Here is a 25,272-nt window from a genome sequence, read left to right as displayed (position 1 = left end):
CCGAGTGTTGTGTGCGGCATTTCACATCCAGCGTCTCAGGAACGTGTCCATGCAAGCATGAGTACCATTCTTTAGACTGCTCCCCTCATTTCTCGAGTGAGGGGACCAGGCCTTCCTAATTCACTTTAGGTGCCTGGGATAACAAAGTATTTCACCAGAAGGGGTGTAAGCAGTGCTATCTGATAAGAATACAAAGAAGGAAAAAGCAGATATCTTAAAGAAAACGTGTGTTCTATTCACACTAAAAATATCAGACCAATGCACAATATACTGCAAAACTGTAACACAATACGGCCAAACCCAATGTTCAAATATTGAACTGTTCAAGCATGTGAAGATCATCTTCTGAAAGACAAACTGGGTTCTTATTTTGTAGCTACCTTTGTGTAACTTAAAAATCTGCTGTCCCTCAACAAGGTCTGACACTGTCTTGGTACTTGTTAGGAAGTTGATGAGACAATGTAATCTCAAGAGTCAACTCCCGGGATCTCCCAGCGCTCATTTTCAGCATTTGTCCGAGGACTGGGCATCATCTTCATCCCTCACTTCTCGGTATCTCCCTGAAGACTCCCTTTCTGGATTGTAGCTCTGCATTGTAATATTAGTCTCTCAGCTAGTTTCTGTGCTGCGAGCTTTGCCCGCATCTCCTCATAATTCTGCTTCTGCTCTTTCTGCAGAGCCAGCGACTCTTCTATGGAGAACAGCTGTGCAGGCAGGGGATGGAGCAGAAGAAGGCCAGCTGCTGTGACATCATCAAGATGCTGCCTAGCCCTGCCTCACTGCTCTTCTGAGGAAGCAGGAGACTGAGCCCTCTGACAATGACTTGGTGAGTCACTCTGTTGTGTGGGTAACACATTGGTCTTAAACTTATGAAGAGGAGGCACTGGGTTTCTAGCTCGAATTTCTAGCACTGTCATGTAATGAGGCTTCTTAGGAGTCTCACTCTGCAGTCCTGGAAAGTTCTCAGTGCTGATGTTTTCTTCTGAGGGTTCAGTCTGGTCTGCAGTTGTGATCTTTTGCAATTTAGTGATAAACAGACTGTCGACGCTGCTGGAAACCTCTTCCGCTTGACTTGAATGCTGGGGGAGATGTTCATTAACTTCAGATGAGGGAGCCTGGGTTGTGATGCGGACAGACGGGCTGGTATTCACTGTGCAGCCAGTCTCCAAAGTCTCTTCATTGCCTTTGTGAGTGAGCTGTGTAGGTCCCTGTGTTTCTGAGGTTGTTTTAGATGATTCAATGTCTACTGACGAACATTCAGGAACTAATGATGAAGTATGAAGCATCAGGTCAGAATTCTGGGCCTTGTCTATGTCGGTATCAACTCTTGTGGTTGCTTTATGCCTTAGCTTACAGTCAACACTAACAGGATGAAGTAGTTCAGTTCTCCCTCTGACCGCTTCACTTTCTGAAATGGCAGCTTTCAGTTTGGCAGTGGTGTCTGAGATCTGTTTACCTTTGTCGGACAATTTGCAAATGAATTTTTCTTTGCGCAAAAGTCTCTCCTGGCGCCTCAACCTCTCCTGCAGCTCTGCCAAACTCTGCTGCCCCAAGTCCTCAGGAACTGGGGGCTCGAAGCCGCGGGGCAGCAAGCACATTGCGCATGGGCTGAGGCTGGCCTGGCAGGCAGGGTTCCTCAGTAGGGCCCATGGCGGTCGCAGGCTCCGTAGCCGGCGGCAACTCTGGAGCACATGCAGGAGTCGCCATTTTCCCGGAAGAGCAGACAAAATTGTTTAAATTGATAAGAAATATATGTTGGTCCATTCTCAGTTTTAATTTTAGAAGGCCGTCCCATAACAGCAGAAGTTTCCAATAGATGCTGTATAACATGAGCAGTGCGTACTCCTGGCAATGGTGTAGCCCATACAAATTTTGAAAAATTATCTATGCTTACATGTAAGGCGACCAAACTCAGAAATATGGGTTCCATCCATCTGCCATGATGTATTAGGTTGCATTCTTCTGTGATTAATTTCAGATGGAATACATTTTATAAGTGAAGGCTTACAAATAGGACAATTAGCAATAATTTGTTTGGCTTCAGAATAGGGAACCTTATATTTAATATGCAAATATCCTGTATTGGCATGATTATGACTGTTTTCTTCTGGGGTAGCAAATGCCACTAATTGATCTACCATATGATTGCCATGTGTTAAAGATGCTGGCAATCTTGAATGTGATCTAATATGTGTAATAAACATTCTAGAGTTTCAGAATAACAATAGTCCTTTAATATGTGAAAATAACATTTAATATAGGCTTAGATGTAGAAACAACAGCAGTTGCAATATTCTGTACTACTCCTACAACATAAGCTGACTCGGCTATAATATTTTTACATCATGAGTAAATCTGGCAATACATTAATTACTGCTAATACTTCATTTTGTTGTACTGACCCAAAAGAAGATTCTTGTCCCCAAAATTTATCTTTGGTCCAATAAGCCGTCTTGGTCTTAGAGCCATCTGTAAACACAGTAACAGCAGATGGTAATGGATCAACAGAAATTAGTGTATTTATCAAAATTTTTTTTTGTTTTCTAAAGCAATCCCACAATTTACTATGGAGAAAATGAAATTCAATATTTCCAGGGTAAGAAATCATGGTTAATTGAAAAACCTCAGACGTCTGCATTAAATATTCCACTTTATTTTTGCTTAATGGGAAAACAATAGCAGTACAATCATATCCCCACAGTGTAACAGGTCTTTGTATGCCTTGCTGAATAATTAAAGAACTTTGTTCCTCATAAGTTGTTAATGTTTTGTTAAAGTTATATTTAATATATATCCATTCTAAAGGCAACTCATCCTCAGTGAAAGTGCCTGTAGGATATTCAAGAGTATTTAAACATATAATTTAATAACTCTATCTGGGTCAATCTGTACCAAATATGCATCTTTCCATTTTCAGGAAAGATACACTTGCATGCCATCGTATAAGCATTGATATCCCCAGTCTCCTTTATAGGTAATAATGCTCTCCTGTACTCTTTATTAGCATTTTCAAAAGCAAGCATTTCAGCATTTGTCCTCCAGCTTCCTTTCCTACCACTGTTCTTTCCAACGTTAATTTTAGTATACATAAAAACTTAATGTATTGTTCATAGAAAGCTACTAACTTTTTCTTTTTCTTTTTTTTTTTCGGAGCTGGGGACCGAACCCTAGCAAGCGCTCTACCACTGAGCTAAATCCCCAACCCACTACTACCTTTTTCAACCAACTGGTATCATCCTTTATAATAAGTCGGTTGGGCCACACCTTGAACTGATGCTGGCCTAATTATAGGAAAAGAAAAAGCAGGTGAATTCATCATCATCATCGTCTGAATCTAATCCTTAATATATCATCCTCGGGAAACGACTTAGAAAAAACTGCTTCAGGCAGTGGTGCAGACAGCAAAACTTTTACTTTCGCTTTCGTCTTAATGAAGCTGTAGCTTCTTGTTCTATATTCGTTATTACCCTGTCTGCATTCATGGCCTTGAACACAGTAAAAATAACAGCCCAAAGAGACCAGGAATTGGAATCTTTTTGCCCTGCCTGACAGCCTTTTCCACCTTAGCTTTCACTTTGACCCAGACACCAGAATCCCTGGAACCCTTGTCAGGGAACCATGGAGTATACTCTCTTGCTGTCTCTAAACACTTTTCTAAACCAGACTGAGAGACATGACTTCCCTGCACTTTTAAAAGATGTTTAAGCATAGCGAGATGAAGAGAAGATTTATCTTGTCCCATTTCCTTGTAATAAAATATACTTACCTTATCTGACTGTCCTGACTTGCCTTCAGGGACCCCGTTCCGGTGCCAAAGGTCAACGTCTAGTGTGTTGGGAGCCCTGGGTCGGGTCACATTCCTTTCTGTGTTTCCTGCTGCTCAGTGGCCAAGCCACTCCAGCATGCGTTGAAATGAACCAGTCTGCCACCACCACCACCACCACCAATTTGGTTTTGTAAATAAAGTTTTATTGACATCGCCATTCTCAGCATTTACATCCTGTTCAGTGCTGCTTCTGGCTACAGCTGCAGGGCTTAGGAGCCACCGAGCCCCTCAGGCTCCCACATTGAGAGCATCAACCATTTGCCTTGTTTGTGAAAGAGGTGGCTGACCCCTGTGCTTGAGGTGGCCTTTCCGTGACCCTTAACCCATAGCATAGGTCTCTGTGCCATCCTCTCCCTTTGCGTAGTGTGTACTTCCTGGTACATTCCTGTTAGCTCTTGACACTTCCAGAGCATTGGGGCTTGCAAATTGAATTTGGATGGCACCAGGAATAGAGCTGATAGCAGGGTGTGGGACATTCCCTATGGGGACCCTGCCCAGGGGAATAAGCTTACTTTTCCAGCCAACTCCCTGAGCAGTTAGCCTTTGTGGTACAAGGTACTTCACGACATGACTTGACCTCTCTGCAGTGCACCCAGTCCCCAGATTGGCTCAGATGTCCCCCAGAGAGGTTGTGTAAGTGAGTGTCCCCAGTAGAGGCAGCATTCTGTGTGGTAGCATTGCCATGGCATCCAGGAAAGTCAAAACCAGAGGGACATGTCGGGCAGTTGGAAGCAGATGTCTGCGTCCATGGGGAGAAGGATGGACTAGACACTCCTACAGGGGGTGAGCTGAGAAGCACTTCCTTGGCTTTTTCACAACCATACATCCTGCATGCCATGCTGTGTACCCATGCTGTGCTGAAGCCCTAGGCTTTGATTCTCCCACAGCTGCTGTGTCCTGGGGCCAGGGGTAGGATTAAGCAGACTTCAGCAGGAGAAAGGGGAAAACCCTGGTTGAGGGGTGGGGATGGCATAGTCATAACACTCCTGCACATGAGGCCCCTGATTTAGAGCTTTATAGCAGCTGTGACAAGCCAGCTGTGGTGACATTCATCTGCAATCCCAGCCCATGGGGGGTAGAGGCAGTAGGATCAGTTGTTTAATTATCCTTGGCTACACGGCAAGTTCGAGGCCAGCCTGGGCAAGTTTGTCTATGAAAATAATACAAAATGAGGTCTTGACTCTGAGCACCACAGTCTGTACCTGGCACGGTTGCCCCACCCCAGGTAAGAAACCCCTTTGTCCAGAGGCCATAACTGCAGGAGACTCCCGGCCAAGTGTCTATACAGCGCCCTGTTTGACTGGACTGTGCTGAGGACCAACCACACCCTCCTCAACAGGAAGGACATGGGAGAGGCTTTTTCTGTGAGGTCCCGGGCCCTGAGACGGCCAAGAATAAACCCTGTCCTTGGGAAAAGCCATGGAGACTAGGAACCCACGGGATCTCTGCAAACACCAGGGCTGGCAGAGGACTCTGATCCTCTACAGCAGCTGCTCTCAATCTGTGGGTTCTGCATCAGAGCTCCTGCACACCAGACATTTACATTACAGTTCCTCACAGTAACAAAGTGACACTTATGAAGTAGCTCTCCAATAAGTTTATGTTGGGATGACAACGACATGAGGAACTGAAATAAAGAGTCACAGGATTAGGAACAGTAAGAACCATCTGCACTCGGTGTCTGGAAGTGTGATAGGCTAGGCTTCACCCTCAGCGATGCCAGCATGTGGGCACCAAGCCTAGGTTCCACCCCAGTGCTTACTGGATATGTGCAGGCCTGGTTCCATCAAGAAGTAATAAAGGAACCCTTGGCAAAAAAAACACTGTGTACCAAACAGGTCAGGAAAACACACCCCCTATTCTGCAACCCCTCTCAGGATGGCTGGTCTTCCCAGGAGACCATGGCTATAACCAAACCTTGTCTCCCAGTGCTTGCCCATTGGTGTCTTGGCCATATTCAGATTTGAGGACTTTGAACAGAATAGCTTCGAGCAGATTTGCATCAATTACACCAACAAGCACACCTTCAAGCTGGAGCAGGTGAGAGTTGACACCTATTCCCCAGCCCAGCCCAGCCATCACCCTGAATGTCAGCTGTGTCCCTCAGTATCAGCAGGATGGGGCCTGGGCACCATAGGTTCCCCAGGACCTAAAGCTATGTCCTTGAACTCAGTGCCATGCTCAGCCCTTCCAGCCTCTTTCAACCCTTCTGGATGCTCAACTGCTCCTGCAGCAAGGCAACAGTGTGCACATTCTGTCACGTCATTTGTGTGTGTCTACAGTAGGTCAGAGCCTGTCCCCTCTGTTCATTTCTTTTGCTGTATTTGCCTTTCTGAGGAGGCAGGACTCACAGGTATGGGAGGCAGCCACATGCATATTATGCAGCCATGTCTGATTCCTCTGAGCCTCAGTCCCACTTACACACCTACCCTCCAACCTCCCTACCCCGTGTTACCCCTGGGGCTCTGTAAACCTTCCTGCTTTCTGTCTTTATATAACTCGTGACACTCCAGCCCTCAGTCAGTGGTGTCATACAGTGTTAGTTTGTCTTTGCACTGCCTGGAGGTCTGACTTAGGAGAATGGCTACCATTCTCATTCCTGTTCAAGGGTCAGAATCCCATTCCTATGTAAGGCTGAATAATATTCCAACACATGGCTGTGCCATGTTGAATTTACACAGTCACCTATGGATTTTATGTTTTGGCTTGTAAACACACACGTATAAGAGTCAAGTCACACCCAAGTGGAGAATTGCTGGAGTCCGCCATTGCTTTCTGAACCGTCTGAGAGACCATTCTGTCCACAGTTCATAGAGCACCATCTCCTCATTGCTCACACAGCATGAGGAGATTAACAGGGGTTAATTTGGCTTCTCTGGTCACAAATGCTGCCACACTAGCCCTAGCATCTTTCTGTATAGCAGTGAAATTTAGAACCCATGAGGCTGCCAGCTTACTTGCTCAAATATAGAAAATTTCTCCTTGCCTGCTTTGAGACTGAGTCTCATGCAGCCCAGGCTGGCTTTGATCTCACCATTAGTTAAAATGGCCATGAACTCCTGGTTCTTGTGCCTCAGACTTCTCTGAGTGCTGGGTGACAGGTATGCATCACTCTTAAGTCCTGCCACTGGGACAAGAGTGAGCAGAGCCAGCTCTGAAGCACACACTTTGCTGGTGTCAGTGATGACTGACTTATGATCCTGTCTTCCTTGCCCATGGCCCTTCTCCTTGGTGCATGCCATCCTTCCTCCCTGTGACTCATGGGGACACCAAGCCTGAGGATGTTAGGAAGAAGTTTACTTACTTCACTGGGTTGGAGGCTGTTAGGTTCCTGCGTCAGTAGGTGAGATTCAAGCTAGAAGGTTTGTGGCATGAGAAACGGGAACAGAACTGGCATGGCAGGAACAATCGTCGCCTGGCTCTGAGAAGACCAGGTGGGCAGAAATTCATCGTTGGGCAGGTAGTGAGCTCAAGACCAGGCTGGGCATTGCTCAGCGCATGTGAACAGGTGTGCTTACATGGATACGTGTTTCCCCCGTATGGTCACCACTTATCCAGGTATCATAGACTGTCCAAGGAGCTTTTTATGTTTTAACATTGTGCGTGTTTGTGTGTCCATACATACATATACGCACATATATTCGTACACATACACAAAAATGCATACATGTAAACACACACATACACATGCCTACACACGTACATGTATACACACATACACACAAACACATATACACATACATGCACACACATACACACATACATACATACACATACATATACAAACATACAAACAGACCTACACGCACATACAGACAGACATATACACATATACATGCATACACATACATGCAAACACACATTCATATACACACATACATACAGACATATACACACACACATTAGTACACATACATAAACAGGCACACATGCAAACACACCAATACATATGCATACACACATGCATGTGCACACACACATACACATATATGGAGACATACATGCATACACACATACACATGCATATACACATACACATGCATACACACATACACATATACACATACACACATACACACATAAACACACATACATACACACATACACACCTACACATACATATACACACATGCAAGCAGAACTATACACACATACAGACAGACATATACACACATACACATATACATGCATACACATACATGCATACACACATTCATATACACACATACATACAGACATATACATACATACACACATACATGTAAACCCATGAGTGGAAGTCAGAGGACAGCTTGGCCCTTGGTTCTCTCCTTTTTACCACGTGGGTCCTGGATATTGAGTCAAGGTCATCAGACTTGACAGCAAGCCCCTTTAACTGTAGAGCCCTCCTGTTGGCTTCCAATCACCTCTTTCCACAAATTCTGTCCATGGTGGAATGTTTACAGTTGTTATTCTCATGATTCCTTCAGCAATAGTGCAGTCATCATTTATACTGCATTAGGACTTATAATTCATGTAGATGTCAGGAGAGCTGGAGGCGTGGATCAAGAAGAGAGCCCTTGCCTAGAATCTCCAATGAGGGAATGGGGGTGTCTCAGTGGTGGTGCCCCTGCTGATCTTGTGCAAGGCCCTCAGTTCAACCACACTGTGTGCAGGGAACTCCTTTCTGAAGCCAGGTCAGTGAGTGCCCTCCTTAACCTTCACCTTTCAGGAGAAGTACCAGGGTGAGGGCATCTCGTGGCACAACACTGACTACACCGACAATGTGGGCTGTACCCACCTCATCAGCATGAAGCCCACTGGCATCTTCTACCTGCTGGACGAGGAGAGGAAGTGAGTGTCCCTGCCCTGTCTGTCTGCCACATGCCAGTGTGGGGACAAGTCAGGTTCCCTGAGCTGCTCAGCTTCTCACACTCATCTTCTGAGTCCCTAGGCATCACTTCTACCCAGGACTTGTCCAGCAGGCTCTGTAAACAGCAGGCAAAGGGCTCCCCTGTGCTAGCTTCACACATCTTCATGGGAGGCCCAGCAAAAGCAGCTCAGAGCAGGGCTAGGGCTGTGCAGAGCCAGCAGTGTGTGCTGTGGGGTGAAGGGAGGGAGGCCTCTCAGTCACCCAGGTGCCTTTGCAGAAATCAGGTGGCTTTGACTTTGTTGCTACTGTGATGACAAGTCTATTCCCTCTCCTGGTCCTGGAGACTGTCAGAGACTTAGTGTCCCACTTCCTGACAGACTCCTCTAGAAACAAAAGGAGAGACCTGAGGAGCTTCCCTGTCCATGGTGCTTTCCCTGTGCCGAGGCAGGAGGCTGCTCACCATGCAGAGGCCAAGAAGTAGAGAGGCAGGTGAAGCTTCTGCCTGCTGTGGCCAAAGCCCTAGGCTGCATCCCTAGCACTGAATAATGGACCTGTTCCTCTAGCACCTGGGAGATGGAGACAGGAGGATAGGGAGTCCAAGGTCATTCTTGGGTACATCTTACATCAAGGCCAACCTGGGCTACATAAGACCCCGTGTTAAAAACAGAAGCCAAGAGCAGGGGTAGAGTCTGAGGATCCCCTGCAGCTTTTTATCCTCAGAATCCTGACTCCTCCCACAAGGCCCAACCCCTGAGAGTCCTAGCATCCTGCTGCAGACCCTGTATGTACCTCAGGCCAAATCTCCACCCAGTGAGGCAGAGCTCAGACAGGAGAGGAGGAGGCAGCTCTTGACTGGCAGTTGCATGAGCTTGGCTCTGTCTGAGAAAAGCAGCTAGGAGCAGGATGCCACTACAGGACATGTGACAAGGCAGTCATGTGTCAGGCTGGGTGCATTTGTTAGGTGTGGTGTGTTGTTGGGTGGCAGGTATGCACTGTGCATGCAGAAGCTGAGAAACCTCTTTGTGACTTGTTTCCTCCAGTCATATGCTCCCTGCGACTCAGGTCATCAAGCTTGGCCACAAGTACCCTCACCTGCTCAGCTGTCTCCCTGGCTCTAACTTGAATCCTGAAAGAGCCATGCTAACATTACTGCAACATTTTCTTCTTTTCTATTCTTTTGTTTTTGTCCTTAGACAGTGAATGCCGCAACACCCAGACCTTCTTCCCAGCCTGAATGGTTATATCTCCACTTCCAGACAGACCTCCTCCCCCATGTAGCTGTAGATTCCCCCAGGGCCGGGCATCTTCCACACATCTGGCTCTGCCTATATTTAGAGTGAGTTCAGGACCAACAAGGTGTGCCAAAACCCAGGGAGGTGTTGCTGTCCCTGGAGACAAAATAGCCAGGTACAAGGAACCTCTTGCTCGCTCCATCTGCCTCCCTCCAGGGGCAGAACAGAGCCTGGCTTCACCCGTTAGGCCATGCTCACACTCCCTGTGGGGAGAAGGAGCCTGACACCACAGCTCCAAGACACTGGTCCAGGTACACATGGATCCAAAGCCAGAGGCTCCAGTACGGGATCTGAGATGCTGCATGGGAGATCAATAGAAGCCAGCAAATCTGCTCAACAGTGGAGAGGAGAGCAAAGACAGTCTATTGGGGTATATGAGGGGCCAGGAAGCCCAATGATTGGTTAACCCTGTAGTCCCACATTGGCCACATTGATATGTCCAGGACATGGTGAGAAGCTGTCAATGGGCCAGCTTGGTAGCTCAGTCAGATTATGATGACTGCCACCAAGCCTGAACATCTGAGCTCAATCCCCAGGGTCCACAAGATGCATGGAGAAAACCAACCCTTGCAGGCTATCTGACCTCCACACATGACTGAACCGTGTGTGTGTGTGTGTGTGTGTGTGTGTGTGTTCTGCCTGCATATGTGCCTGGTGCCCACAAATGTCATAGGAGGGTCTGATTCCTTGGAACCGGAGTTACCCTGGTTGTGAGGTGTCATTTGGACACTGGAGAACAGCTAATGCTCTTCATGGCTGAGTTATCTCAACAGGCCTCCACCTTGATTTTTGAGATTAGGTTTCTCAGCAGATCTGAAACTCATATTCTGTGGCTAGGCTTGTCTGCCAGCAAGGTCCCTGCATCTTCTGTCTCTGTATGCCATACCTGTCTTTTACACGGTTCTGTCCTCACACATGCACAGCAGGTACTACCCACTGAACCATCTTGCCTTTTCTCTATGCTTATTTTGTAAATGGCCATGCGTCCTTCACAGCGCTCTGCTCTTTGTTCAAAGATGTTGCAAGGGGTGAATGTGGATTCCTAGGCCCACTTGGCTTCTCAGCTCTGCTCTTGGGGTCCCTGAACTTAACAGGACTCTCAGGGACTCGCAAGATGGCTGAGTAAGTACAGGCTAAGGCCCTGAGTTTGATTCCCTAGATTCACATGGTAGGAGAGAACCCACTCTAGCAACGTGACTTTCACATGTGACCTTCACACCTGTGCTGGGGCATGCACAACAGTACCTTATAGCCACAATTAGTATCTTGTCACCCTAGCCCAAAGTTGAGCTGCAGAGGACTACTAGTGCCTTGGGGTGGGTCACTCTGCAACTATGTCACCTGTAGCCAGGCCCTGCATGAGAAAAGAACTAGCCCTACTCTGCTGTCTACAGAAGGCTGAAGATTGCAGGGAGGGTGTGAGGATCAGCTTGTCCTTACTTGGGACCTGGGGTCTCTAGAGCAGTGGGCACAGCACCTCTTCCTGGCTAGCAGAGCTGGGTTCCAGCTCTGTGGATGACAGATATCCTAGGCTGCAGCAGTCTTGGGCTTTGGCCTTTCAAGTGTGTGGCCCCCAGATCTATTAAGAGTGCCCCCAGATCTGCTAGAATACAGCATCTTCCAGATGCCAGGAGAGATGGTCTCAGGTGAGGGGTCTGCAAGTGCCCAAGCCGATAGCATTAGGTCATGGTGCAGTGTGAGCAGCTTCTGCTGGGCAGACCACACACCAGCTTATTCTAGGCCCAGCACACAGAGTGCATGCACTGGGACGGCTGTGGCTCAGCTTGGGACAGTCTCTGAGGACGACAACTAAATGGAAATGGCAACTCACAAACCCAGAGATTGAGACCAGTCTGTAGTTCCATAGCCAGGACTTGCTCTGAAGTGTGGAAGTCTTGAGTATGTGCCTATGGGGACTTTGGGGACCACTGTGTCCCTACCACAGATCGAACCTTGAAAACTGTGGAAAGACCTGAACAAATCTGCCCAGAAACTGAGCAACACCCCAACACCAGAGGTGCCACCCTGCTCTATTCTGAGCTGCCTCAACTGTGCACAGCAGGTCTCACCCCTCCCCATATCCCCTCCCCCACTCCTCTTTGCCTTGCTTCCTGCCTATGTCTTCTGACCTTGACTCTTCTGCCCTTTGCCCCTGGTCTGATCTCAAGGGCAAATGCTTCCTGGAATCAGAAGGGTTATGTCCTGGTTGTGGAAGATTGGGCAGCAATGGTGGGTTCTACAAACTAAGGAGGAACTGTGCTCCACCTCCCTGCATGTGAGCCCTGAGCACAGACCCCGGGTAAGGGCTGTGCACTCATGACCTAGGCCTTAAGAGACCAAAGGTATCAGCTGATAGTGGACAGTGAGTAGACATGTAAACAACCTGGAGTTGGTATGTAGGTCCAGGACAGAGTGCTGGGGGTTGCACTGATGCATGCGTATACATGAGCAGACACACACACACACACACACACACACACACACACACACACACACACACCAGTCTGCTGTGTTTATTGGAAAGCACTTAATTCATACCAGAAACCCCTAGTCTGCCAACACCAGCCAGAACAGTCTTTGTGAGAGCAGAGGGCCTTGTTTGGTGCACACCTACAGAGCCACCTTGTATTTGTGGTGGTATTGGTCAACTGTTGGGTCATGGTGAACTTGGAACTGGTTCTCACTTGGGGGATGTAACTATTAACTGTGATAAGCCCAAAGACCAAAGCAACACAGGAGGGAAACATTTATTTTTGGTCATAGTCATTTGGAATAGACGCTGGGAATCTAACCCTGGTGCTCTGTTAGAGCATCAAGCCCTCTTAAGTGTGGAGACATCTCTCCAGCCTTTTGATGAGAAGTTTTCCTATGTAGCCAGGATGGCCTTGAACCCCCTGTACCAGGTGGGACAAGTGACCCTCGCTGTCTAGGTTTGGATGCCACCTCCAGTACAAGCCACCACCCACAGTCGCCCCTCAGCTACATTCTAAGGATGGTGCTTCAAGCCACACACTGCAGAGACTGTGTGGCCTAGGCCAAGTGTTGCAGTTCGCTGAGCCAGTCATGAAGAGCCCAGGCCCAGAAGTGAGCCACCTCCCCTGTAGAAACAGCTTGATCAGTTTTGCTGAGTGACTATACAACCTTTACAGGTACCAGCCACGGCAGGCTGCCTTCCCTCCTCCTAAAACTCCCAAATGCTGGGATTGAAGGCCTGAGACATCAAGCCCTGCCCTGTCAGTGTGCTGGATGTTTGAGGAAATTAAAATAAGAAAGACTGCCTGTATGTTTGATTCAAATAGAACTTGTTTTCTCAGTTCTTTGGATTAAACATAGGAATGTGTGTTGTAGACTGATATAGACTAGGATGAGCAGAACACATGACAGCATGGATACAGTATGGCAGTGATTACATCATAAAGTGTGTGTCCATAAAAAAGTCACATTATCCACACAAAAGACACTATCACCCTGTGTACACCTTGGTGGCTTTGCATTCACTATTTACCCATGCTCCCTGGACCATGCAAAGATCCATATCTAGCTGACAGTTCTAAGTATACAGGAAGGGAAAGGACCCTTGAATAATGAAGATGGTCTTAAGAGTCAAGAGTTACAAATCAATTTTTATTCATAAGAAATACAATTTACAAAAAACAGGCATAAAATGAACAATTAAAATGGTATCAAAAATGAAAAACAGTAACATGAATATATAACAATGAAACAACAACAACAAAACTTCAATGAAAATCATAACCAAAAGTATTTCTTAACAGCATTTTCTTAATGAACATTTAGAAACACAGTTGTAGTGCTGTTTCTCCTCTAGGACACGAGATGTCAAGGCAGTCTCCTCAGTTGTCTCTCAAATGGTGTTGTCGGTATGAGAAAGGAGAAAGACCTCAATCAGACAGGCCGGCATACGGATACATAAATTTAGGGTCTCCAAACATTGAGGAAATTAACTGAGAAGAGGAATATTCACCCAAAAAAGTCTTTGACTGTTGAGGATTGTCATCAGCAGGGAACTCCTGAGAAAGAAACTCATTCTTCAGGGGGCTGTCTTCCTGGGATACGTCCTATGCCATCTCTCCTGCAGTTTCTGAGACCTGGGAGAAGAAGGCAGCTATTAAGACACTGATTTGGTGTGGACAGGCATACCAGCTGTCAAGTTGCTGCCTTCTGTCCCTTCAGCTGCATTGGACAGACAGCACTGATCTTTTCACTGAAATCATTGCTGATATCTCTGCAGGTTGGGGAAAATCACCAGCAACCCTCACAGTACTGTGGGATAACAAGCTGCTCCTCAGACTCTACCAGTGCAAACCAAGAACGGGGAAATGGGAAGAGACCTACTTGGGTTGCAGGAAGAAAGGAGAAGGCCACATGATACCCAGATCAAAGCCAATGACCAGGACTCATTTGCCATTTGCACTTGGTTCTTATCCCTGCAAGGTGCTTCCAACCATCACATAACCCCTGTATGACCTTTGTCACACCACCAAGAACTTGTTCCAAACTCCTCATAGCACCCAATCTGTGACAGGGAGATGCAGTAATGTGATATGTTATTCCTCTGTCACCATTTCTGGACTGCAGTTTCAAAAAGGGCAGAAAAGTATACTTGCCCATAATTCAGTTTCTGAAAAGTGGTTAACATCCCAGAATACTTGTGCATAGACAGAGCAATGAATAACTCTATCACACGAGGTGGGTGATTGATTGGGTGTGGGGAGATTAGAAAGATGATAGGGGAAAGCAAAGATGTATCCAATAGGCAAATGGTATCAGACATTGTTAATCTGACTCAGCTGCTTGTTCCTACCAAATTTTGCTGGGTCTGGAGGTTGCTGGTCTTCTCCTGTTTGTCTTTATCATTTCGGTTGACGTCAAACAAATATCGCTGTACCTCCTTGCTCTCCTGCTTCAATGTGACCAACTTCTTCTTCATACATGCCTGCTCCATCAGGAGCCGGCTGTGCAGGTTGCTGGAAACACACTCCGCATAGTAAGATCCTGAAGCCTCTTCCTTCCATTCCAACTGCCAAATCCCACGAACTCCATCAGGACCCAGATACCCATAAAGACTTCATAGAATACATCTCCATACATGTAAGGCTGCTGCACAAAAGGCAAACAGCCAATTCAGGGAAGAATAAATTGTTTCTGTGACCCAAGCACCAATAAGAGTCCATGTCTCTCCAAAAGAACAAGGGACCTACAACTATCCATGAAAACCCAGTGCACGGGGGCAACAACAATTAGTAGGCGGCAAATAACCACAAGAGGACAGTAGAACCATGGGAAGGTCATGCTAACCATGTGGTCCACACATTGAGCTTTGCTAAACCTGCTATGACCCCAGAGCCGCAGGTTGGCCTAATAATACTCTGATGCCTGAATCAGTATAGTTCTATCCAGAGCCTTCTAAAGATGCATAGACACTGTGGTGATAAGTGACATTCTCTCATGGAACTGAAACTGAGTCCAAAAGACCCAGGGCACAGTGATATTTAAACAGCAGAAGAGATGGACTCAGAGCTGCAGGCTCTCCAGTCCAGAACAAAGAGAGGCAGACATGGCCATTCCACAAGTGATGGGCCCTTCTGACCAGTACTTACCGATAGAAGTGAATCTCCTTCTTGAGCTACTGAAATTTCTCACGATGTTCAATGTTGTTTGTGTCTAAGTTGTGCAGTAATGACATGACCTCTTTCTCCATTATCTTCAATTTTTCATAAAATGGATTTGGCCTGAAGTAGGGGCTGGCCCCAGAAAGATAGAACCCAAAGAAGATCGGTGATTAGGATTATATGAACTCAGGCTGGGTCCTGTACTACCCCAGCCCTGGAAGGACACTTTCTGAATTCTACATATCTGGATCTTCTTCAGCTTCAGAAACTTGGAATTGTGCTCCCAGGACAACAGAAGCTAAGCACCCAACTAAAGGGTTCCCTGGCTCACTTTTTCAATCAAGAGGGCTGGATCTGCATTGAAACCTATCAAGACCATAGGCCACAGCTCTTATGCCAAATCTCACACACACACACACACACACACACACACACACACACACACACACACACACACACACCCTGAAACCTCTGATTTAATTCTTCCTGTTTTGACAACTGGAATGCTACAAGCTGAATAACTAACATTCTAGAGGCAGACAGTACACATAATTCTGGACATGGGACCAGATATTGCCACAAACTTATAATCTGCCCAAGGCATACAAATGTACAGACAAATGTGACCACATAGGCAAAGAACTGTGCTGTTGAAAGTGGGGCTTCCAAAATAAAGCACTCACACCTCCATGAAACTATTATACAGGTAAATCCTGAGGCCAAAACAGACCCCTAAATTCCAAGTGTGGAGGGACATATAAACATATAAAAGTTGTGCATATGCATGCAGACCTGTGCACACACAGACACACAAACTGGGACACACCCACAAGAAAAGAAAAGTAAACAGACTCAGAGAATGAGAAAGAGAGTCAAATATGGAAAGAGCACAATGAGAATCACTAGAAATGTATGCACCATTACTGTGTCAGAGTTTAAGGCACACAGACAAGAAAGAACAAGCCAGAGCCTCAGGACTTCTAGTTAAGCATTGATATGAACAATGTGGGACCTGTCACCTAAGGCTGCTGCCAGGAGATGATAGCGTTCAGTCACCTTCCTAGCAAGTACAAACACTCTCCACAAACTCACAGCACCTAAAACCTTGCAACGCTACCTCCTGTCAAGGGCTTTCCAATTGTACCCTGGGAACACATGCTCCAGTGACTTTATCCCTGAAATCTTCACTCAGATCACAAGTTCAGATTTTCAACAGGAGGAATCAGAGGGTCCATTTCCAAACTAACTCCTCAGTAAAGGTCAGGTTCTGAATCTCCTCTCTATGGGAGACGAGGTTTAGGACAAGGTCTTTTGGGAGGCACAGCATTCTAGACCCCACCATCTTAATAGGGTAAGATGAGAATGAGATTACACAGTGGTGAATGACACAAGAGCGTTTGGAGCAATGCATACCTCTTGTTCACGGATCCACCTGTCACATAAAGGAGGCGATCTGTCAGCTCATTTCTCTCCTTGGTAGTTAGCTCGAGCTCTCTAACCAGCCTCTCCTCTTCCTCATTGGCCTGCATCTTGTTTAGGACAGTTTCAGGGGATGACGCCTGTCTGCAGGCCTCTGTAGGTAGAAGAACACAAGTGAACCTGCATGGGGAGAATGCATAGAGCATACACAGAGCACAGTGAGGCCCAAACAGGAGAACATGCCTGGAAGCCAGTGTCGCTGCAAGGAGTTTGGTCTATGTGTAAGAGGCCTCCTAAGTGGATCACAGTTCCCCCACTACTCTATAGAGACCAAGAGATGTAAGCAGCCAGGTGTTCCCTATGCACGCGGACACAGACTTACAAGTACCAGAGAGATGCCTTCTCCAGGATTATTAACAGCTACACAGGCTACAACCTGGTTTCAGGACCCTCACCTCTCTGGTTTCAGAAGTCAGATCTTCAATTCAGCATCCACAAAGACTTGAGAGATCAGGCATACTCAGATATCCTACACTGTTACTATAGTCCAATAACTTTGGATTAAAAAGTCATGCAGGGGCAGGAAAAGGTCAACAGACTTATCAATTCCTCCTACTGAAATAACAAATGCCCCAGAAGTGCCAATAGATTACAGGCTCTTCTTGGTCTACCTGCTCCAAATAGTTTGGCTACTGTAGAAAAATATCTGCCACACAGAACCTCTAATGTATGAAGGTAAGGTTGGCCCTGTCAGCAGAGGTAGTCAGAGGAGTTCTAAGAATATAAGGTCATGGCCAGGAGCACAATTCTCTCCCTTTTCCTACTGTCAGATAGACACTGAATTTAAAGAAGCAACGAAAGTGAAGTACATTGATGCCCTGGTTAATTCAGAAAAGTTATACCCTCCATGACTCTGATGGTGTTATTATATCAATTTAACATACCAAATGCACTGTAAAAGTAAAGGCTAGAACTTCACAGAATAATAGCATAGGCATTGCCATATCCTCTATTTGGGTATGGAGAAACTAATGATGTGAAAACCTTGACTTTCAGTAATTGTGATAATCATGGAATTCAGTATCATTGCAGATGTTCCAGTGGTTGTGGCCCATTGGTATAAAGGCCAGCTGAAGGCCCCCACACTCACCCGTGACAGGAAGCTCAACATACACTGCCCAGAACTTACTCCACATTCCACATGACCACGTCCTGTGTCCATCATTACTTTTAGGTTTCGTTTGCTTCACTCTAGACTCTTCTCCATCAACATCAACTCTCCCAAAGCGCCTGTGAAGACGGGCAAACATGCCTGTGGATATATCCTTTGGACACTGAGAGAAAAAGTAGGGAATTGGTTGTCATGACAACACTGGTGACATCACAGGGATCCCAAGGACTCTCTAGGAGACAATAGAATGTCCACGAAGGGACGGCTGATGTCACGGAGAACAGACTTTGCCTCCCTGCTAATGTTCTCCCTGTACTGAGCAAAAGCTGATGTGGCCTTTTCAGGAGACTTCCCTGTGGAATAGCCACTGAGCACCACATGCTTCCAAAGCCAAATTTGGCTCTAGACTTCATTGGAAAAACCTAAGTCATTGCTATGTATCTAAATGAGTGCTTCCTCCCCAATCCCTGCACAGAAATGTTTCATCCTACCTCAAATTATCCTCATTCAGCAATGTTACTCATTAAAGTTTACTGAGAAATCACACCAGTTCAAATAAATAGCCAAAGAGGTCTCCTGTCTCATGATGTGCAGGTGCATGAAATCACACCCAGAAATAGCTTGCAGGGTAATTTGCAATGTGGGTGTGTGTTATGGGTACAACATGAAGCTTTGTGCTTAACATTTGACAGTTGCCACCAGATTCCTTAGGAGAAAGAATTGCATTCATTATGGTCCTGGCAACAATGTGGAGATCTGTTGGCAGAGGAAACTGAAATATTGGATCTACCAGTGAATGCACCCTCAGGCTGAGTGTGGGGCTCTCCTCCTTGCACTTAAGTTACCAAAGCAGGATTGCTTACGGCCTCTCTAAGCTCTAACATGCGATTCTATCTGAAAAACAAAATAGTCAGCAGATGTGGGGGTGCAGCCAAAGGAGTAGGACAAGCCTAGAGACATAACTCAGTGGACAGAGTAAGAAACGAGCATCTTCTCTTCTGATTCATGGGTCAGCCCACAAAACACAAAAGCATCTATTATCGTAGTAAAAAAAAACCAAGTTATTTTATTGAATGCACACAATAATACTGATTACAATATTAGTAGCAAAGCTCAGATTTTGGGGGCAGATCCATGACTTGAACTATGTTCCTGACAACATATAAAGCAGTAAATAAATAAATAAATAAATAAATAAATAAATAAATATATAAGAAAGAAAAAAAGAAAAAGAAAAAACACAAAAAGCACAAGCTTCTCATGTGAAGGTGCAGGAGGAGTGGTCCAGTGGTCAGTTCTCATTAGGACATGTTAGATATGACAGTGCATAGTGACCCCTAATTTGATGGGTCCTATATAAAGTTTTGTGCCATATTGTCATTTTAACAAACCTCATCCAGTACATACATAACGACACAGGATATGATCACCATGTCCTTGCTGTGTATCAAGTTATTTTTCTGTGTCCTTCATTGTCAGGCATATTACAGCAATGATCTGAAATGGCTGGTAGGCTTGGAAGAAAGTGGATATGAAAGATCCCCATTTGATATTAGTACAGCCATTTCTTAAGAATGAGAACTTTTAAGCTGGCCGTTGCTTAGCCCCTAGATGTTAGACAATAGACCAGAAAGTACAGAAAGCACATTCGTACCCACTCTCTACGAAGCTGCCCGACCATAAGAACAGAGGGTATAGAACATATTTACTGCAGGGCAATTACAAGACAGGAAACATCTCTGGGAAGCTGACTGATTACTATAGAAGTGAGATGTCCTTGGTACTGAATGCAGCTGTGCTTACATAGGTATAGCCTTGTCCTAGGAACTCCAGAAGAGAAACACCTGCCAAGACAGATATCCTTGGTCCTTGTCCTGGGAACCCCAGGATAAGAAAACATATATCAAGTCAGACGTCCTTGGTACTGAAATAGCTGCATTGATGTGGTTACGGCCTTATCCCAGGAATTCCAGGACGATTAACATCTGCCTAGTTATCCTTGACACCGAAATAGCTGAGCTAATGAAACTGTGTAATCTTAAATGACTATTTAAGCTGTACATTTCTGTTGTTCGAGGCTCTTCACATCCCTCCTGTGTGAGGACCCTGTCGAGCCCCAGTGCATTGGTAACCCAAAGTAAACCTCTTGTTTTTACATCAAAACTGAGTCCCGTGTGTTCGTGGGGTGATGAGTGTCCTCAGGACTGGAACGAGAGTCTCCTCTGTCTGAGGGTCTTTCAGATAAAGCTGTATTTGTGGGTTACACACCTCAATTCTCATTGGCTAATGCTGTCCTCACAGTCCTTGGATGCCCCTTTGTAAGAGTACATGTTGGAAAGTGGAAGCAGCTTTATTTGAGCTCAAAGTGAACCTGACAAGCAACGTAGAGACCAACATGGGGTAATTGAGGCCCTGTCTAAAACCAGCAAAGAAACCCACCCTTCATTCAAAGCATCATCTACCAATTCTTGAATTTTTACCATTCTCTGCTGACCAGTCTTTCATTCAGGAATGGTAGAAAAGAACTGGAAATGATCTTTGTATTCTAAGGACCTCGATCTGTCTTTCCTTAGGTCCATGTTAAGAACAAATGAAATGGTTATCACCATCTGAACAACTTAGTATCATCTACTCAGTATATCTAGCCTAATACTGTGCCTATGGCAATCTCAAGCTTCCCTGAGTGTTGCTGCCCCAGCAAGAAGAATGAAGTACTAAGGTCAAACCCCAGTGAACCTTTCAAGGGGTTAGAAGAAAGCCATCAGAGATACTGCACTTCTTTGTCCTTAGATTAAATCAAGCTGATACAACGTGAATCTATTGGGCTATTTGACCAGACATCTTTCCCCCAACCCCAACTATCTGAGTTCATTGCTTGGCAGAATTCATGCCCCACCATCCTAGATGTTTCTTGATTTACTGCTGCCAAGGGCCAGGTTTCCTGAGTTTTGTTTTTTATAGAATTGGGTGTAATCAATCATTGTTGCCCTCTATGATAGATATAGACAAATATCTATAATAACTGACCACACTGTACAAGTACACTAGTGGAAAATTCAGCATAACTGAGGAGTGGGAAACCAGCATTGTGTCCTGGCCTTTCTCTGCCCATATCACAGCTCACAGGCGACTGGGGCAAACCTTGAGTTCCTGTGTAGATACAGAGTGAGGTTGAATGGACACTGAGCAGGCAGAGCAACACAGCTGAGGCAACTCAATTCCAGCAACAAATGCATTATTTGTTTCCCATCTTAACAGCTTGTTTTGAGGTCTTGTCCCCATACCTAGCTTAAACACAGCAATTTTCATACATGCCAGCCTGCTATTTCATATTGTTGCTGTAATACGCCTCCACATCATAGATTTCAAAAAAATATATATACCTAACACTGAGAAGGGTGATGCTTGTCAACATCTAGTGCGTTGGGGGCCCAGGTACGGTCACAAAGACACAGGGGATGCAGAGCAAAGGCAGATGCAACTGCATGCAGCTGCAAGTTTATTAACCCTTATATAGGCATGAATATGGATTACCTCACTTTCCCTTTTGGCAAGATATAATAAGATCGTTATTCCCATGATACCAGGAACAACCGAGGCAAGACTAGGCAAAGAAGTGAGACTAAGCAAAGGCTTCTTCTTAAAATATCTGTATAGCAAATCACCCCTCTTCCTAGTATCACAATATGCTTGTCATAACCCAGAGAGCCGCTTCCACAAAAATAGGACACAGTACAACATAGTGTAAGGTAAAGTGAGAAAAACATTTCCTTCTCAAGGGCAGCATTCCAGCACCTGCTTGCATCTCTCAGCCATCTTTCCTTGATCCTGTCTGGGAAGTGTATCTCAGTGACTCCACAATTTCTCTCTTTGTCCTTTTGTTTTAAAAGTAACACTTTCTATAAAATAGCTAAATGTCCTTGAAGGGGTTTAATCGTGCAAAAAGTAAGCAATATAATATATAATGTACGCAACCTTTAATGACAGTATCTATTTTCTTAGGGGTATTATTCAGATACCTTCCCAGATCTGGATTTAACTTTGGTAATTGTTATCTATATAGAAAATCAACAATATCAAATAAATATTTCAGTGTTCTGGCATAAAGTCCTCGTGAGTAAGAACTAATGATTTTGGAATTTGCTTTGTGTCTATTGTTATGTCCCTCATTTCATTTCTGATTTTTAATTCATGTATTGTGTCTCTTGTGCATTGTTAGTTTGAGGAAGGGGTTGTCTCTCTTGTGGATCTTCTCCAGAAGAAGAAGAAGAAGAAGAAGAAGAAGAAGAAGAAGAAAAAGAAGAAGAAGAAGAAGAAGAAGAAGAAGAAGAAGAAGAAGTAGAAAAGACAGCTCTTGCTTTCCTTGACTTTGTATTTTTCTCTTTGTTTCTGAAGGCTTGATTTCAACCCTGAGTTCATTTCCTTTCATCAGATCCTACCAGACTCTCTATGGGATGAGGCTTTGCCTCACTTTGGTAAGGGCAGCATGGAATAAATGAAGCTTCTGCTGATCTCTGGTGTGGTGTTGCACATCACAATCTCACCGAAAACCATGCATAGCCTGGGTTTAGGCTCTATTAAAGCAGCCCACTATTTCAGTGTTCCCTGCAAGGTGCCATGGAACAGTAGTAACATAATTCTGTATGCACATCGACAGGTTTCTCCACGGTCTTCTGGGTCATTTGATAAAAGTTTATAGTGAGTTCATGGATGAACACACACACACACACACACACACACACACACACACACACACACACTTTACTGACATGGTGCACATTCTTTGCACACCAAGAATAAAGTGAGCATTGCTGAAAATACACCAGTAATGGAATCAAAGGAGGGAGCTGTGGAGAAGCTGGGGCTTAGAGTTAATTTAAATACCGGATGCAGATTCTCCTTTTATTGGAGGAGAAACTTGATAGACAATGTGGTTCTTTATTTTCTTTCCCTAGAGCACACAGGACTAGGGTGGCAGCTAGGGCTTTGAGTGTGTTTGGCAAGTACTGTAGCACTGAATTAAATCCTATGGCTGGAACCCTATTAATCATCTACAACAATTACAGGGCAGGCTGGATGATGACATTCAGTTGACAATGTGGACATCTCAAGACAGTCACTGGACAATGGCTGACACACTTGTCTGAAGACTGGAAATGTTTCTCTATCTTGGAGAGGAAAGAAGGACCCTCCAACTACACTGAACTCTAAGGAAGGTTATTCAGGTGAGGGATGACATGGACTGTTTTGTCTCGTGTCACACATGTCAGTAAAAATATCCTCTGCAAATAGTGATATTTTGACTTCTTCTTTTCCAATGTGTATACACTTGATCTCCTTTTGTTGTCTGATTGCTCTGGGTAGAACTTCGACAACTATATTGAATAAGTAGGTAGAGCGCGGGAAGACTTGTCTAGTCCCTGAATTCAGTGGGATTGCTTCAAATTTCTCTCCATTTAGTTTAATGTTAGCTACTGGTTTGCTGGATATGGCTTTTCCTATGTTTAGGTATGGGCCTTGGTTCCTATTCTTTCCAGGACTTTTATCATGAAGGGGTGTTGAATTTTGTCAAATGCTTTCTCAGCATCTAATGAAATGATCATGTGCTTTCTTTTATTTTAATTTTTTTATTTTTAATTTTTTTGTTTTTTTTTTTATTAACTTGAGTATTTCTTATATACATTTCGAGTGTTATTCCCTTTCCCAGTTTTCGGGCAAACATCCCCCTCCCCCCTCCCTTTCCTGTCGGTGTTCCCCTCCCCACCCTCCCCCCATTGCCGCCCTTCCCCCAACAATCTAGTTCACTGGGGGTTCAGTCTTAGCAGCACCCAGGGCTTCCCCTTCCACTGATGCTCTTACTAGTATATTCATTGCTACCTATGTGGTCCGAGTCCAGGGTCAGTCCATGTATAGTCTTTAGATCATGTGGTTTTGTTCTTTTAGTTTGTTTATATAATGGATTACTTTGATGGTTTTCTTTATATTAAACCATCTCTGCATGCCTGGGATGAAGCCTACTTGATCATGGTGGATGATTGTTTTGATGTGCTCTTGGATTCAGTTTGCCAGAATTTTATTGCGTATTGTTGCATTGATATTCATAAGGGAAATTGGTCTGAATTTCTCTTTCTTTGTTGGGTCTTTGTGTGGTTTAGGTATAAGAGTAATTGTGGCTTCATAGAAGGAATTCATTAGCGCTCCATCTGTTACAATTTTGTGTTATAGTTTGGATAATATTGGTATGAGGTCTTCTAGGTCTGATATAATCTTGCACTTAACCCATCTGGACCTGGGCTCTTTTTGGTTGGGAGACATTTAATGACTGCTTCTATTTCGTTAGGAGTTATGGGGTTGTTTAAATGGTTTATCTGTTCCTGATTTAACTTCAGTACCTGGTATTTGTCTAGGAAATTCTTCATTTCCTGCAGATTTTCAAGTTTTCTTGAATATAGGCTTTTGTAGTAGGATCTGATGATTTTTTGAATTTCCTCTGATTCTGTAGTTATGTCTCCCTTTTCATTTCTGATTTTGTTAATTTGGACACACTCTCTGGGTCCTCTCGTTAGTCTGGCTAAGGGTTTATCTATCTTGTTGACTTTCTGAAAGAACCAACTTTTGGTTCTGTTGATTCTTTCTATGGTCCTTTTTGTTTCTACTTGGTTGATTTCAGCTCTGAGTTTGATTATGTCCTGCCTTATACTCCTCCTGCGTGTATTTGCTTCTTTTTGTTCTAGAGCTTTTAGGTGTGCTGCCAAGCTGCTGATGTTGCTCTCTCCTGTTTCTTTCTGCAGTCACTCAGAGCTATGAGTTTTCCTCTTAGCACAGCTTTCATTGTGTCGCATAAGTTTGGATATGTTGTACCTTCATTTTCATTACATTCTAATAAGTCTTTAATTTCTTTCCTTATTTGTTCCTTGATGAGGTTATCATTGAGTAGAGCACTGTTCAACTTCCATGTATATGTGGTCGTTGTTCCCTTATTGTTATTGAAGACCAGCTTTAGCCCGTGGTGGTCTGATAGGACACATGGGATTATTTCTATCTTTCTGTATCAGTTGAGGCTTGTTTTATGACCAATT

General features: G+C 44.8%; 2 protein-coding genes across 15 annotated transcripts in view; one reads left to right on the top strand and one right to left on the bottom strand.

The window, feature by feature from the left end:
* Nucleotides 1-25,272, top strand: part of LOC134478811 (disks large homolog 5-like) — a 272,163-nt gene that overhangs the window by 73,435 nt on the left and 173,456 nt on the right. For 3 of the 14 annotated variants that reach the window (XR_010060147.1, XR_010060145.1, XR_010060143.1), the window contains exons 1-2: nt 18,368-22,668; nt 23,260-23,418. The exons of 5 other annotated variants lie outside the window; for them this stretch is intronic. The gene's annotated coding sequence lies outside the window, so the exon portion shown is untranslated. Of the gene's footprint in view, nt 1-677; nt 827-1,857; nt 23,419-25,272 lie in introns of those variants that run through there. 6 more of the 14 variants (XR_010060142.1, XR_010060148.1, XR_010060144.1 and 3 more) reach the window with 6 other exon arrangements.
* On the bottom strand, nt 15,604-18,343 carry LOC134483322 (disks large homolog 5-like). The gene is made up of 3 exons (XM_063278636.1): nt 18,212-18,343; nt 17,017-17,176; nt 15,604-15,735 (listed from the first exon to the last, which is right to left on the bottom strand). Exons 1-3 carry the CDS (start codon nt 18,330-18,332, stop codon nt 15,618-15,620), a joined length of 399 nt encoding a protein of 132 aa, XP_063134706.1. The 5' UTR covers nt 18,333-18,343; the 3' UTR covers nt 15,604-15,617.

This window comes from Rattus norvegicus, chromosome 19, assembly GCF_036323735.1.
Source record: "Rattus norvegicus strain BN/NHsdMcwi chromosome 19, GRCr8, whole genome shotgun sequence".
NCBI lineage: Eukaryota > Metazoa > Chordata > Mammalia > Rodentia > Muridae > Rattus > Rattus norvegicus.
This window is presented reverse-complemented; position numbering and strand designations above follow the sequence as displayed.